Source organism: Nilaparvata lugens, chromosome 3, assembly GCF_014356525.2.
Source record: "Nilaparvata lugens isolate BPH chromosome 3, ASM1435652v1, whole genome shotgun sequence".
NCBI lineage: Eukaryota > Metazoa > Arthropoda > Insecta > Hemiptera > Delphacidae > Nilaparvata > Nilaparvata lugens.
This window is the reverse complement of record NC_052506.1, coordinates 93,504,904-93,522,908: the sequence shown is the minus strand read 5'-3', so window position 1 is coordinate 93,522,908 and position 18,005 is coordinate 93,504,904. Positions and strand designations below refer to the sequence as shown.

The 18,005-nt window shown below is 37.1% G+C and overlaps 1 protein-coding gene across 1 annotated transcript; it reads left to right on the top strand.

Moving 5' to 3' along the window:
* Positions 1–25: 25 nt before the first annotated feature.
* On the top strand, positions 26–10,694 carry LOC120350311 (histidine--tRNA ligase-like; the record flags this gene model as incomplete). The annotated part of the gene is made up of 2 exons (XM_039422970.1): positions 26–58; positions 10,086–10,694. Coding segments are annotated over 2 exons (267 nt in total), but the record flags the coding sequence as incomplete, so codon positions are not given.
* Between the last annotated feature and the right edge of the window lie 7,311 nt (positions 10,695–18,005).

The window sequence follows — 18,005 nt, the reverse complement described above, 5'->3', positions numbered from 1 at the left end:
CTAAAGATGATTTTTTATTTGATCGTGTCAGGTGAAGCTGTGGGATGCTGGCTTTAATGTGAGTCACTATTACCATACAGTAAAAAATATCAAAGCTCATGCAGTCTTTACTCTATTGCTATTACAATCATGTATCAAACACTTTATTTTTGAAAGAGTATGACATTGATGTTGCTAATATCACTATATTTTATCATACTGGTATATTTATATTATAGTGGTATTGACATAGTGATATAAATATAAATACATCGAAAACATCAGTGTCTTATTTTTCCAATTATGAAGAAATACTAACATCTACCACATTAAAATATAAAATATCAATAATTATTATTAAACAAATATCTCAATTAAATGCTGTAAATCACCCCTAAGACTTCTGCTACTGCAAATATTGACAACAGGATAAACAGCTAGATGGAAATTCGATGAACGCTACTATACAAGAATTATTTGTCAGCCCGGGAATCGAACCCAGTACCTCCTAATTGCCGGTCAGGAATGCTTACCCTTAGACCAAACTGACAATCTCTGGATAGCAGCGCTCATTTTTATACAAAGCCATGCTAATTAATATTTATGTATAGTAGCGCTCATCGAATTTCCATCTAGCAGCTTACACTGTTGTCAATATTTGCAGTAACAGAAGTCTTCGGGGTGATTTACAGCTTATAATTGAGATTTTCGTTAAATAATAATAATTAATTAATTAGCTTTTGAACAAATGCAACTTCCACTTTAGACTGGCTGGCCGAAATGGCTTTGTATAAAAATGAGCGCTGCTATCCAGAGATTGTCAGTTTGGTGTAAGGGTAAGCATTCCTGACCGGCAATTAGGAGGTACTGGGTTCGATTCCCGGGCTGACAAATAATTTTTGTATAGTAGCGCTCATCGAATTTCCATCTAGCTGTTTACTGTTGTCAATATTTGCAGTAGCAGAAGTCTTCGGGGTGATTTTCAGCATTTAGTTGAGATTTTCGTTTAATAATAATTATTTATTAATTGGCATTTGAACAAAAAATGCAGCTTCCACTTTGTGTCCATCTATAAAATATCACTATATCCTATCATACTTGTACTTTTAATATAGTGGTATTGTCATAGTGATATAAATATAAATACTTCGACAACATCAATGTCTTATTTTTCCAATTATGGAGAAATACTAACATCTCCTACCATACAATCAAATTACTGGGGTTTTGCTGTCAATAAACTCAAGTTTAGGCTTGTAAGTCGGTACCTAATAGGAGGAATGCTGGTGAGAGACGAATGAACAATCGGCAAATGATTTTAACTCTCTAATAGGTGAGTTCAAATTGATCAAATTGAAAATGAAATGTGAAGCTCATGGTGTATAAGGCTAAATCGTCGGTTAATTAAGTTTCACATAGTTTTAATAGATTAGTGGTAGTAGCAATTTCAAGTAGGATTTCAGAGTTTCACTCTTATTCTAAATTGATATTCTTATAAAATAAATTTGATTTTTGAACATTTTATTCTAAAAATTTAGGAACAGAAGAAGTTTTAGGCTAGCGCCTGTTTTTTTTCATTTTGATATTGTTTTTATTTAGATATTGTAAATAAATATTCAAGTTTTCACAATGTCACATTCACTACAACATAGAAAGCAAGAAAGAAAGTAGAAACCCCACGGAAAGGAAACGTTTAATTCCTAACTGAAGTCAAGAAGGAGTCAATGTATGATTGTATGTAATAAGTTGAAGGAAGTTTTGTAGTAATCTCTTGGATGATTTGGCTGGTATTAAACTATCATTGTCCTATGGCAAAAATTACTACTCACCGTGATGAAAACTGTTGAAACATTGAAAACAAAGTACCATATAAAAGCAGTCTAAATAATAATAATTTAAACTGTTTTTTATTATTCCAGTAAATATTATTTTCCACTATAAAAAGAGTCTAAATAATAATATGTACTGGTTCATATTATCATAGTAAATTAGTGATATTCATTTCGTGTCTTTTTATGCCATTAAAATATACTTTATTCTATTCAAAATACCAGCCAACAAATATTTTTCATCTGTGATTGAAATCTGAAACGCGCGAACTGGAGTCAGCCATTGGGCCCATTCTGTGTACATGGAATGTGGTAAATTGTCCGATTCACAATATTTACCAAGTAAAAAGTTCCACGTTCCATGGGAGGAATTTTGACAGATTCTGTTCCAGAATCCTGTTCCAGTTCCAACTTTCTGCCCCCACAGACGAAGTGTAGTAAATTGTCCGACCTGGTACAGTTCCAACAGGTTCCAACTATCTGAGCTCTCATTGGTCAATATTATTGTAGTCTGCTTGCTTTTCTGCGCATGCGCTGATAGTTTGTTTACCATAGCATAGCATAGAATACATTACCAACAATGATGTTTGATAACCATTCATTAAATGAATTTTTCTCGATAGAAAATTTGAGAGTAATGGAATAGAAGAAATTTACACTTTTCTAGACGGTAGGTTTGTAAAACAGCCTTTCTTCATTCACGCAGCTAGTAAACGACACATTTTAGTGTTGTTCGGACGTTATATGAATGTTCCCCTTTGTCTGGCGTTGTGTGGTGGAGGGGGCAATTATACGGTGATGCGCAAAACATAATTGTGGCCAGTTGCCGTTTGCCAGCCAACCGAACAGCTCACTTCTCGTAATGTCGATTTTTGCAAAGTGATTTATTGATTTATTGTGATTTATTACAAGTGTCGTCTCGTCTCGTATCGTGATCTGGACCCGGGATCCTGGAAGCAAGGAGGATTTGGACATGAAGGTAGGCCTATGTTATTGTGCACTTAGCCATTTTAATTGTTCAACTTGCCACCCGACGCCAGACAACTCAAAAGTTCTCGATGTAATTAATGATACAGTCCACAAACCAGATTGCTGTTTGAGCCAGCCTCTGTCGATTAAACATTGGTCCAACCGTCCGGGATTGATTTGTTAATCGAATTTGAAAAGGACTTAAGTTTGAAATATTGTCTAATAGGTTTGTCGTTTTTTATGCCTATTTTATTCTTGGTTTGTTCTGTGTATATGGCTTGTTTTTGTCGTCGTAGATGAATATACGCTTTAATTGTGGTATTCTTAAGAAATTTGGGCTCAATTTAAGTTGGAAATTGAGTAGAACAAGTAATATTTTCGTAAATAATTGTGTCGTAGTATTATTGCGTAAGATTGTTGCATTGGCGCCACAACGCTGGACTGGCAAGTTCGTGTCGATAAGTAGAGAAAGACTTATACGTCGTCTAGCTGTAACAGTAACTGGAACTGTTACTTTTTTCAAAGGATACTTGCAGTTATTTGCATTGATTATTGTCGTTACTTCGTTATTAATAGCAGATATTGTTTGTTCCAATGAGTATCGATACGGTATTATTAGCCTTGTAACCGATCATTTCTACCGAGCATAGTTGAAATGCTGGCTTGGCTTGTATGATTAGATAAGCCAGCCATTGTTCGTTCCATTGTGTCGCCTGCTCTCGTGTTTTCCCTCTTATTCTTGTTTGGTTCTTTGTCTCACTCTCTCGACGAGCGCTCACTGTTATCGCCGCACTATGGGTGTTATCGAAGATTTGACATTTCAAAGAGATGCATTAATTCGTAAAATAAAACGGATTAATGAAATTGCCGAAGCTGTCGAAAAGATCCGAAAAATAAAAAAATGAAGAATTTATTGAAAGTTATGGGTGAGCATATCGATCACCACCAGGTGGAGTTCAATGACATAATAGATAAGATGCAGAGCTACTATAACAAACAAAATCCTCGATTGGAAACAAGTGACCTTGAAAATTTGATGAGCCAATTTGATGACACTTTTTTCAATGTCAAGGCTATTCTCGAAAGCTTACCATCCACTCAAACAAATTTGAATATTAGTTCTTCCAATGTAGCTTCTTCACCTACAACTGGAAATATCTCGCCAGTTGCCCTACCTAAGCTTCCTTTAATGACTTTTGACGGCGATTTGAAAATTTGGAGTCAATTAAAGATTTATTCGAAGCCACGGTTCATAATAATGGTCAAATTGCTGACATACAAAAACATATGTATCTTCGGTCTGTACTGAGAGGCGATGCACTGTCAGTCATTTCTGTAGTCCCATTGACAAGTGATCATTATGCTGAGGCATGGAAATTATTATTGAATCGCTACAATGACTCTTACAATCTGACTGACGCATACTTGCAAGCAATTTTTGATATGCCAGCAGTTAATAAGCAACCAGACTCGCTACGAAAATTCATCACTCATTTAGCTGAGTATATTGCAGCACTAAAACCAATTGGTCATGCAGTTAATGACTGGTCGATTCCGTTATTATTTGTCTTACGTAAAAAACTGACTGAAGGATTGAGAGAGAAGTGGCAGAGACTGCTAAGAAATGGAACAGTATCCGATTTGAAAAACTTCCAAATATTTTTGAATGATGAAGCTGTTATTTTGGAGGCTACTAAATCCACTGATCTATTGGGGTCATCTACATCGTCAGAAGCCTCCTCACGTAAGCAGTTTGGGAAATCGAAACCCGCTATGGGAAATTACAAAGCTTCAGCTATGATTGTTAAAGCGAAATCGGACGAGCTGAAATGTATTGAATGTAATAATTCTCATGAACTGGAAAACTGTGAAGTGTTCTTGAATCTCAAACCGTCTGATAGATTAAAACGTGTAAAAGAATGGAAACTATGTCTATGCTGTTTGTTGGCAGGGCACTTTATTAGAGATTGTAGGAGAAGGAAGCCGTGCAGTCACTGTAATTCGCGCCATCATTCGCTCCTCCATTTAGAGCCGAGACAGCCGTCTGTTGAAAACACCAACACATTGGCCGGTAATAAACAAATGAGCAGGGTAGACGTGCACGACGCCGCTGATCAAGGCCATCAAACATTTGTTACTGACTCAGCTAAGAAGGTTTTCTCGAATGTAAAGAGTTCCGTAGTATTGTTATCAACTGTTAGAACGGAAGTTCGAGATAATCAAGGCAATTATCAAACGGTCAAAGTATTATTGGATAGTGCAAGCACCGAGTCATTTATTACAAGGCGATGCATGAAAAAACTGGGTTTAGTGGTGCAGAAAACACATAGCTTGCCAATCTATGGATTATCTGATACTAAATTGGAAGTAGCAGATGAAATCACTAACTGTGAATTTGAAACACCGAACTCCCCTTCATTAAAAGTTACCGCGTTGGTAGTCAACAAGATAGCAGCTACAAATCAGATAAGAAATGCGTACTGGGCACATATTGAAGGACTGGATCTAGCAGATCCTGAATTTTTCCTTTCAGAGGAGGTTGATATTCTATTGGGTGCTGAATACTTCCCCTTCATTCTGACTGGAAGAAAGGTGATTGGTCCAGCGGGTACACCATCTGCCCTAGAAACTGTATGGGGCTACTGCCTGATGGGTAAGGTATCAGAGGAGAGTTCTACTATCTCAAATAATCTGTGCACGTATTCCAATTCTAATTTAGAAGAGTTGTTGAAGCGATTTTGGGCCGTAGAAGAGCCACCTATGACAAAAAAATTATCGGAAAGTGAAATGGCCTGTGAAGAGATATACAAAACAACTGTTTGTCGTTCGAATACTGGTAGATACATTGTAGAATTACCATTCAAGGAAACACCAGAATTATTAAATGAGAGTCGAGAATTAGCCTTGAAAAGATTTATACTATTGGAACGTAGGTTATCAAAAAATCCTGTATTGAGACAGTTGTATAATGAGTTTATGGAGGATTATTTGAAACAAAAGCACATGGTGCTAGCACCCGAACCAGTCAACCAAACCAAATACAATTTTTACATTCCTCATCATTGTATTTGTCGTATAACAGAGGATGGAAATATCAGTAAATTTCGGGTAGTCTTTGATGCCTCAATGAAAACTGAAAATGGTCCTTCATTGAATGAGATTCTCCACATTGGGCCCAGCTTACAATTAGATATTTCAAGTCTATTGTTGAGATTTCGATCTCAGGAGGTGGCAATTGTTTGTGATATTAGACAAATGTATAGAAATATCTCGTTGAATAGGAAACATCATGACTTCCAACGGATTTTTTGGCGAGCTGATGATAGAGAAGAAATGAAAGAGTATACTCTAACAACTGTGTCGTATGGTGTATCATCATCGCCATTTCTTGCTATTCGTACCTTGCATCAGTTGATTGAAGATGAAGGACAAAGATTCCCTGCAGCCTCTGAAGCTTTACGGTTTTCTACTTACATGGATGATATAGTCACATCAGTCCCATCAGTGGAAGCAGCCAAGCAACTGCAGTCCGAGCTTACTGAATTGTTAATCAAAGGGCAATTTGAATTGCGAAAGTGGGCCAGCAATCATCCTGCCATTCTATCAAATCTCCCTCCTGAGCATTGTGCTATTGAAGCAAAAGATTTCACTTTGGAGTCTGACAAAACCACTAAAATTCTTGGCTTCCAGTGGAATCCAATTGGTGACTACCTCTTCTACAGGGTAAAGGTTCCATCCAAGCTAGCTACAAAACGAAACATTTTATCAACTTTAGCACAAATTTTTGATCCATTAGGATATTTGACACCTTTCATGCTTACCATCAAGAGTATAATTCAATATCTATGGCAATCTGGATGTGACTGGGACGATATAGCATCCGTGGAGGTAGTGAAAAAATGGGAGTTTATTTGCAACCAATTACCCCTGTTGGAAAAACTGAATATTCCTCGTTGCTTGAACTTTGAGTTGTGTGAAAATATACAGCTGCATGGTTTTGCTGACAGCTCAGAACGCGGCTATGCTGGAGTGGTTTATTTGCGAGCCTCATTGAAGGATGGTAGCATGGTATGCACAATACTAAGATCTAAAGCCAAGGTAGCTCCATTGAAGAAAATCACACTGCCACGTCTGGAGCTTTGTGCGGTTGTCCTAGTAGCTAGATTATTACATGAAGTTCAAGAAGTGCTCTCAAAAATTATAAACATAGATTATATTGCAGCTTGGACTGATTCAACCGTGGCACTGAGTTGGATTCGGTCTTCACCTCATCGTTGGGCTACGTTTGTGGCAAATCGTGTAAGTCAAGTACAGGAACACCTGTCTACAGAGCAATTCAGATATGTGCCAACCGAATGTAATCCTGCTGATTGTGCTAGTCATGGACTATTGCCCAACGAATTGATTGGTAATTCTCTGTGGTGGAATGGTCCTGATTGGTTAGCCAAACCACTGGAGTGCTGGCCACACCAACTCCACGGTAATGATGATGAAAATTCCAAACAGATTGAATTGGAAGCAAGAAAAATTACACTATCAACACAGAGTAAAGAGCCCTCACATGAACTTCTTCTTATAAATAAATTTTCCTCATTGACTGTATTGAAGAGAGTGACAGCATGGATTAAGAGGTTCATTCACAACTGTTGTAATAAAGCTAGCAAACATACAGGTCCGTTGAGCACTGAAGAGTTGAATGAAGCAATGCTCTCTATAATTGCATTAGTACAAAAGGAATCATTTCCCGATGCTATAGCTGCTATACAATCAAACGATAAATCCATCACAAAAAGTCTTGAACAGTTGAACCCTTTTATGGATTCAACTGGGTTACTAAGAGTGGGGGGAAGACTGAGAAATTCAAGCCTATCTGATAGAAATAAATACCCATTGTTGCTCCCAAAAACTCATCACGTGACAAATTTGATTATAGATCACTACCATAAACTGTATTTACATCCTGGCCCAGCTAATTTGCAAGCAGTCATTCAAAGACAATTTTGGATCTTGAGAGCAAGAGACATAATTCGTAAGAGAACAATTAAATGCATGGAATGCTTTCGTGCAAAACCCACTGGGCAACAACCACTCATGGGAGACCTCCCGTCTGCTAGACTGCAAGGAGTCAAGGCATTCCTAAATACAGGGGTTGATTATGGTGGACCTTTTGATATAACCCTAGGGCGACTGAGGAAGGCTAGAATATACAAGGCATATATTTGTTTATTTATTTGCCTTTCAACTCGGGCTGTACATCTAGAATTAGTCTCGGAATTATCAACAGATGCTTTTCTAGCTGCAATGAAACGATTCCTAGCAAGAAGAGGCACTGTTCACACGATGTATAGTGATTGTGGTACCAATTTTGTGGGAGCAAGCCGAAAACTGTCACAATGGTATGAGCTCACAAAAGCATCAAGGTTCAATGAGGAGATGACTAGAGAGCTGGGTAATCGAGGAATCAAGTGGGTATTCAACCCTCCAGCAGCTCCACATTGGGGAGGAATCTGGGAAGCAGGAATAAAATCTACTAAGAGATTGCTCAAGGCTGCAGTTGGTAATCAAATTCTAACGTATGAAGAATTCAGTACTGTATTAACCCAAATTGAGTGGATATTGAATTCAAGACCATTGACCCCTGTTAGTTCAGACCCAAGAGATTTAAGTGTGTTAACTCCAGGTCATTTTGTACTCATGGAAAGCCCAAAGGTTTGGCCAGAGCCAGAGGAATCAATTGAACCGGTGAACTTAAGAAATCGATGGAGTTTACTCAAAAGAATTGTATCTTCATTCTGGAAACGTTGGCAATTGGAGTATGTATCTAGCTTGCAAACCCGAACAAAATGGTACAAAAAACAAAGTAATGTTAATATTGGAAGTATGGTTCTCTTAAAGGAAAGTAACCTACCCCCTCTACAATGGAGGCTTGGCCGAATAACGAAGATATTTCCTGGACAGGATGGAGTTGTGAGAGTGGTGGAGGTACAGACTGCAAAGGGAAGTCTCACTAGGGCTGTCAATAGGGTATGTCTCCTCCCTATTGATGAAGATTAGGCCTTATTGAAGGGAACTTCAATAAGTTTAGTGGTTAGTTTTTTTTGTTTCTCGTTTCATATGTGGGAAAGGTTCCCAAGTTGCTTTGTTTCTTGTTTTTATTCTATATTGGTTGTATATAGTCATTATTCTCGTCCCATCCTCTCCTTTCCGTGGGCCTCCTACTCCTTTTTTGCAAGTCTCCTCAAGGGCCCCTGAGGAGTGAAGACATTTTCCTTTTCTTTCCTAGTTTCCCTAGTAGGGTTTGTTATAGGGTTTTTTTTGTTATTGGAAGTTCTTCCAAGGTGGGCGGAATGTTCGGACGTTATATGAATGTTCCCCTTTGTCTGGCGTTGTGTGGTGGAGGGGGCAATTATACGGTGATGCGCAAAACATAATTGTGGCCAGTTGCCGTTTGCCAGCCAACCGAACAGCTCACTTCTCGTAATGTCGATTTTTGCAAAGTGATTTATTGATTTATTGTGATTTATTACAAGTGTCGTCTCGTCTCGTATCGTGATCTGGACCCGGGATCCTGGAAGCAAGGAGGATTTGGACATGAAGGTAGGCCTATGTTATTGTGCACTTAGCCATTTTAATTGTTCAACTTGCCACCCGACGCCAGACAACTCAAAAGTTCTCGATGTAATTAATGATACAGTCCACAAACCAGATTGCTGTTTGAGCCAGCCTCTGTCGATTAAACAAGTGTAAATCAACTTTATATGATGTGCGCGCCAAAAGCTTGAACCAACGATTTTGAAATGGCATTCCATGGGAACATTTTGCACTAGTCACGTGATGGAACAATTTACGATTGGAACTGGAACAATTTACTGTACACAGAACGTACAAAATGTTGATAGTCGGCCAGCTGATAATTGTTACAACTTTTGCCGATGAATAGCTGAATAGCGCAATCGACAGTGCCAACCAGACGACCGGTTTTTAGGTTTTAGATTTTAGGTTATGTTTTAAAAGAAAACATTGTCCCAACGTGAGTTATTAAAATTGATTCGCAGTTTCTATAAAAAATGTAGGCGGAGGAAAAATGTTGTCTACATCATGTGTGAAAAATGCTTTTTCTCCCTCAGGGAAATTGTTGCTCTCAAACTTTTCCCCTCTGGGAGAAAAACAGTACTTTTCACTCTAGATATTCAAATAACTATTTATTAACAGTTATTCATTGCTATTTCATATGTGTCTGCCTTTAGTCTTCAGTAGTTTCAGTAAGCCAATTTGCAGATAAGGACTAATAAATTATATTTGTTGCAGGTTGAACATTCGTACAAGCTCAATCCGAAACTACTAGTTCAACTGCAGCACTGCGAAGAGTCGGGCATTCCTCTGGCCATAATACTGGGCGAATCCGAAATTCAGCGAGGAGTAGTGAAGTTGAGAGTGATAGCTAGCAGGGAGGAAAGAGAAATTCCCTGCGATCAACTGACTTCAGAAGTCAGCTCTTACTTGCAAGGACTTGTCGATCCTGATCCAATCGCTTCCAGCTAGCTTTCGTGCACTTTTCAAGTGCTCGAACAAGATAATGACGAGTCGCCATCAGCTGCCGTGCACTATTCCTTCTGTGATCACTAGATAAAATGGCAAAGACTTTATTTATTTATTCATCTCTTACAAAAATATATCATAGAAACATTTCCAGCATTCAATTCATTCAGTTTTAGGGATTGGCTATGTTATTTTTAAGTAAACAATTATCAAGTTTTGGGAAACTACATTGATGAAAATATTGGTGTAGCCTATTTTCTCAATTTATAATTATGGATTACTCATTTAAATTAATCAACATTATCATTGAATTGATGTGCATTGATCAACAGTAAAGTTGCTACAAATCATTCTGAGATTCACATTGATAACTGATAACTGACTCTTTATTCTTGAACCCACCCAAAACAAGTTCACTTTGTACAACACGATTTATAGTGAAAGCCTCTGAATTAGGACAACCTCCACAACCTTCTAGAAGGTAGGTCAACTCTTATTTCAGTAGAAGAGGCTGCTACACACTTGAACCGGAATAGATCAGTGCTATGGAAAACCCTGAGTTATCGTTGAATAACAATGAGAATAAGAGTTTTTATTAGTCATTAAACATTATACAAGCATGCAATAGGCTTCGTCAATATAGAAACAATACATTTAAGTCCAAATTTCTTCAATAAATTATAAAACATTAAACTTCAAACTTAATTGAGAATTGAATTCTAAACTTAATAGAGAAGTAATAAATTGTAGGATCTCCTACATTGAAACTAATTATCATCTCGAGCATGAGAAAACTGAGCGTACGAACATAACGGTCTCGTCGAGGTTTAACTTTCAGTTCAGGCCGCGCTCGCGATATCTACCTCTATGTTAAACAAACTAATTGTAAAGCATGAGAGTGAACAGATTGGTTAAGTGGCGATCGAGTTGTAGCACGATGGCATCCAAATATTTTTTTACTTTCCTTGCCCTATTACCATAGTTAAGGAAAGTATTGCTTTCCGAAAAAAATTAAGGTACCGCAATTTCCAAATTTCTATACGTTTAAGGTCACTTGAGTCTAAAAAAGTGGTTTTTGGGTATTGGTCTGTATGTGTGTGTGAATTCTACATCATAACCAGTAATAAAAATTGCTTGATCCCTCCACCCTATGCCGCAGGGGTGTAAGTTGTGCCAACTGGTGCTCTGTAGGTGACAAGTAGTCGGGGTGACACCTAGACGCCAGCGTGCAAGGTGTCATGTAGACGTGAGCCATCCCCGTCTACTTGTCCCCTTTCTAAGGAGGTGACAACTAGTCGGGGGGACAACTTGACGGCAATGGTATATTTTTAAGAGGGTACAAGAAGTAGTCGCCTATGGCCAAAATGACTAGGTGTCAAGTAGTCGGGGTGATAACTAGACGGTTACCCGACGCTGTCGATACGCACAAGTTTAGTGTGCACTGAACTAAAATTTGCTGCCGGTGGAGAGTCACTCAACTCGTAAAAACGCTACTGGCTAGTGTCGCAAATGTGCATCAAGCCTTAAGGTCTTTGTGTAAATCATACCACAAAAAAACATATTTATTAGTCACATGTATTATGTGATCATACCTGGCTTGACCATATGTCTTGACTCAGCTTGGTGAAACCGGGCATTTCTATCGAACCCATGCAAAAACGCCGGCAAATACAACTTTCAAAAGGCTCAAATAATTTTTTTGTGGGTAATAACTACAAATAATGCATCATTCATGATAATTATGAAGTTAGTGGAAATTATTATAGTAGGATATTCCACGATTGCTAATCTCCCTTCTTCCACTGCCACCTATAATAGATAGCTGTGATTCTATCTAGCCTTTTTTCTTTTTTTAGCACAACAGCCCAATATATGAGCTTTGTCCGCCTCCACTGTTCTCGGTCCTCTGTCATTCGTTTCCATCCTCTACATTCCATTTTTTTGGGAACGTCTCTTACTTCATCCTCCCACCTTATTCTTCGTCTTCCTGCCTTCTTGAATGTAGCCTCTCCTTGAATATTATTTTAGGTATTCTGTTCTCATGATTCTATATGTAGCCCCGGTATATGGATCATCCCGGTTTATCTGATATTGGTATATTATATATTAATTTATTCATGCTTGTTAATATAGGACCCGGTATATCCGATATTATTGTTGTATATTAATTATTGTTCATCCTTGATGATTAATTTTGTTTAAAATATTGGTAAAGAAAATGGGCCTATATTTTCCATGATTTATTGACAAATTCTCTATTGAGATTAAATATATATATATAGATATAAATAACTAGGCTAGCCTAGTATAGACAAAAACGTTTCGTCAAAAATCAATGTTAAACTCTTCAAACGAATACAGCGACAATTTTACCAGATATTCCCTTAGATACTTTGCAAACATTGTTGGATCTTCTAATATTTGGAGACTGCTTGGCAACTTTACAAAACACTTCTTACCTCTGTATATGGTTTTTTTCGTAAAAAGATCTAATCTGTGCCTCTCTGTTATACGACCAAACCTTGTATTATAACCGTGAGTGTTATTTCTCAAGTTTGTGTCACCAAATTTTTTGAAAAAGACTATAACATCATATATGTATTGTCCATATATTGTTAAAATTTCCAGGTCTGAGAAAGCTAATTTTACAGAATCAGTTCTATTGAGGTTCAGCATAATTCTTATTGCTCGTTTTTGCTGTTTTAGAATTTTATCAAGGTTACTTTTACTTGTACTACCATATATGCAGAGACCATATGATAGATGTGCATGTACTACTGAGTGGTATATTGATTTTAATATTTGTATACTACATAAACTGGACATTTGACGCAATGCATATAGACCTGGGGATATTTTTTTCACAACATTGGCAACATGATTATCCCACGAAAGGTTACTATCTATTAACAGACCAAGAAATTTAGTTTGATCTTTACAATCCAAAAGGGTGTTATTCATAGCTACGCTTGGACACAATTCACTCCTGTTCTGCCTTGTTGAAAAGGGGACTACAATAGACTTACTTGAGTTCAGCAAGAGATTTCGGCTATTCAGGTATTCATTAATAGAGGACAGGCCTACAGCAGATGAGAGTTCTACATCCTCAATCGATTTTCCTGAAAATATGATGTTAGCATCATCTGCATAGAGACACACAGAGGCATGTGCTCGAACCACATCAGGCAGACCCTTGATGTAACATAGGAATAGTAAGGGACCCAAAATGGACCCTTGAGGGACACCATACTTTAAACTTCTTAGGTTAGAGCGATAACTGTATTTGTAACTATGATTGTTTTTCTCCTCAGTATGCTCTATTTCAACAAATTGCTGTCTGCCAATCAAATAAGATGAGAACCACTTCCTCTCCTTATCATGTACTCCCAATTCCTCTAATGCGCGCAAAAGAACATTATGAGACACACTATCAAATGCACGTGTCATATCTAAAAATATGCCAATAATTCTCTCACCTTTATCTATTGTATTAATTATGGTATCTATGAAATCCACCATTGCTGTAATTGTTGACTTTTTTGAGCGGAAACCATGCTGTTCTTTATCCAATAAATGGTTTGCTTCTAGGTATTTCATTAATTGAATATATACCACACGTTCAATGATTTTTGAGAAAACTGATAACAACGCTATTGGTCTGTAGCAACCTGGATCTTTGATGTCACCTTTTTTAAATATTGGAAGAACTTTAGCTATCTTCAGTTTATCAGGAAATTGACCTGCTATAAGGGATGAATTTATAATGTGTGTTAATGGCTTGATTATAGCTCGTAAAACTCGTTTCACTACCGTTATTGGGATATCATCTGGCCCAGAAGAGTGTTTGTTCTCAAATGACATCACTATTTTATGTAATTGACACTCAGTAATAGGTTCAAATCTAAACCTCAATGAAGATTGACAACAACGTGGATTTTGTACAGTTACAGGTCTAGAACCATTGGGAATATCTGGTTTAACAAACCTATCAACAGCCGAAACAAAAAAATCGTTAAATATATTGCTCACAGTACTAGGATTCGTTGAGTGTATACCATCGCTTATTACACTTAGATTTGAGTTGTTCTTCCCATTCTTACCCACCTCAGCATTTATAATTTTCCAAGTTACTTTATTCTTATTTTTAGAATTAGAAATTTTCCCATCAAAGTATTTTTGTTTATTCTTTACAATCATAAGTTTAAGAGCTTTTCTATTATTTTTTATTTGAATCTTTAATTCTTCTCTTTTTGTTTGTCTATGTAAATTCTCTAACTCTAATAATTCTCTTTTTTTATCAGTGACCTCTGGACTTATCCCGTTCCTACTATCAGTTTCTTTCATAGTTCTCAGGATTTTTGGAAAATTAATATTAAAATAATGTGAAAAAGTCGAGATAAAGACATTGTACTTTTCATCCACTGGTGATTGATAAACCTCCATCCAATTTAAATGAGCTAACTCTCTATAGAACACTTCTAAGTGGCAGTCATCAAATCTACGACAAAATTTCCTGATTGGCTTATCGCGGAACACACTCATACCTCGGATCTCGAGCAGCTGCGCATCGTGGTCCGAGATATGAGTGATTATACCCGATATCTTTAAACTATCATCAGCTATGTTGGTAATAAAGTTATCTATCGCTGTTTCAGATGTGGTAGTAATTCTTGTAGGGAAATTGACTTTATAAATCATATTATGCATTTTCAGTACATTCATGAACTTATTATATGTGTTATTTTTCTCCAGAACATTGATATTTATGTCACCTGCAACGATAACTTTTTTATATTTTTTACATAGAATTTCAAGAAGTATTTCTAACTTTTCTAAGAATGGATCTAAATAACAATGCTGAGGTGTTCTATATAAGCAAGCCAGGACAAAATTAAAATTATCAAGTGAAAACTCAGTTAAACAACATTCAAACTCTTTTTCAGTCGTTATTGACTGAATAGCAGGTAGATTTACACGTTTACATATTGAGAAAAATTTATTGTGCACTAGAATCATGACCCCACCCCCAGTACTGTTAAGTCTAGAAAATTGTGAACTTATCAGATAGTTTGGTAGATTTAGTATTTCTGTTTCAGCACTTGACATTTTATGCTCTGAAATAGCTAGTATCTCTGGCTCCAACTCCTGTAAATTTATTTTCAACATTTCCAATCGTGATGGTAGGTGTTGAACATTTTGATGTAATATAGAAATCTTGTCAAAAACTGATCTATTTTTATGAATAGAAGTCTGATTAGGAGAAGTAACTCTCTTTTGAGCCTTGTCATTTACTGTCCGTTTAAAGTGCGTCTATGTGAGTGTAGTGTACCATCAGCAACGTTATCAGCCAGTTTATCAGTGGAAATAGTATAATAATCTACAGTGCTAGAAGAGTCAAGATCCAGTGACAAATTATGATACGCTTTTGCTATAGAATCCGATATGTAGCGCTTTCCCATGAAACTGAAATGCAATCCATGGCGGGTATGGAAACGACGGCCAATGTCTTCAACATTCAAGACCTTAACATTTGAAAAACCACCGCAAAGCTTACGAATGGATTGATTGGTATTCTTAATAGTACAATTAATAGAAGAATTTTTAGGAAGATCATAACGATATGGAATGTTCATTAACAATACATTAGTGTGCATTAAACCCTGCAGCTGATTCCTCAATGAAGTTAGAAAGTCGCCAGATCGATCCTTATGCATGTCGTTGGTTCCACCGATGATAACAATGAGGTCCTTGTTGGATAGGGATGAACCCTCCTGGGTACAGCTGGATGCTACTTGATCGAATGTGGCCCCCGGTTTGATGACACCTTCTACGGCACCGTCGGACGCATCAGCCACCAGCTTCACCAAACGTCTGCCATGACTGTCAGCAACAATTTTTATTTTTCCAGTCTCCTTATTTTTCTTGACAATTCCCTTTGAATTCAATCTAGTTTGTTCAATATTTGATGGATTTGGAGCTTTACTAATTGATAAAACAGTTGTTGAGTTTTCGACAATGTTGTCTGATCGCTTCTCGTATGGAGATTTATTAAGCCTATTATTTATTGAAGACATCTTCGCTCCCTCCTCCAGCTCAATCCGATCCTCCCACCGACGTTGTCTCACCTCCATAAGTTCCATCTGCTTAATTCTTAATTTTTCATGGAGTCTAGAGCAGTCTGAACATGTCATTTTTGATTTAGTCTGTGTTGACATATGGGCAAAAGACCTAACTTCCACTCCAGCACTGAATTCAAGTTTTTCTCTATTTTCCAATAAATCATTGACTTGTTTTTTTAATCGTTGTATCTCCTGATCAGTTTGTTCTTCCATGTTTAATGACTCTTCAAAACAATCGATTCTTCTTTGCTTTTCAATATCTAAATTCTTTTTTAATTGAGAATTCTCGGTTGAAATATCACTTAAGATTCCTTGAAGGTCGTCATTTACTTTTAGGCAGGCATCTAGTCGATTCAGAGTACTGATAAGATGAGGGACAATTTCCACAATTGCATCATTAGAATAATTGGAAGATATGACACCCAGTGCTCCATGTATTTGAACAGCCAACTGCACAACTTCCTCATTCATCAGTCCATCACTCAGATGCATGCAGTCCACATCTGACAATTTCAACAGTTCATTTCGATTTCTTCTGGTTAACATTTTGTAAGATTGAATATTCAACAGTCGTAGTAGAGAATATATCAATGAATAATGAAGAACGAGATTGCGTCGTTTATTCGATGTTTGGAAAGGTCAGATAGGAATATTATAGGAATCGCCAAGAGAGCAAACAAGGCTGGAAAACATTATAGGAAGCTCCTGAGTACATAGGTTTTTCTATCGTACAAAAAGAGAGGAAGGATAATGAATGAAACGAAATCTCAAAACGATGGCGGCAAAACATAAGCAACTGATCAGCTGTGTTTTGGTCCTGATAACAGCACTCTGATAAGAAATACCTGTCGGCTGCTCGAACTACTATCAGTGATAGGCCTACTACGTAGCCTCAATGTCGATAGCCAGCAGTCACAAACACAAAGTCAGGGTGAATTATTGTCAACAAGAAAGCATAATTACAGGAAAGTGCCGGTAGACAAAATGGAGACTATTGTGCGAAAGGAAGCGTGTGTATGTTGAACAGTGTACATTAATACAACTCACTATTCTGTAAATTGGATATACATACCAGGTAACTGTGCACTTGAAAATATCACTTGAATACTCACTATGTAAATACTCGACACAACAAATGTTTAAATTCGAAAAATTTGGGAGCCTAAAATTTCATTGACTTAAGTGTGTAGCCCAGTGCTACCAACTATTTGATTGAGATTTGAGATTTTATTGTATGTGTTTATGAAGCATGGCGAATGCATTTGACAGCCAAGTCTCCCTTATTTCAAGTTCAATGAATATACATCTGAACAAAGAGGTATCAAATGGGCATAACAAATGAAGGGACAATGAGCAAGAGAGAAGGGAATTCAGATACGACTGTGAGTGTTCTTTTTCAAATCAAAGTATGTTTTCAAAAACATTACAATTCGGTCAAACTAAGCAAAGAAGAATCTATTGATCTTCTTTCAGTAAGTCCAAGTAGGATACGCTAAGATAATTCTTTTTTGGAGTTTTGTTGGCTACACTGAGACTTTGACCGTTTGGGCTCAAGACTATTTCCGGCCCG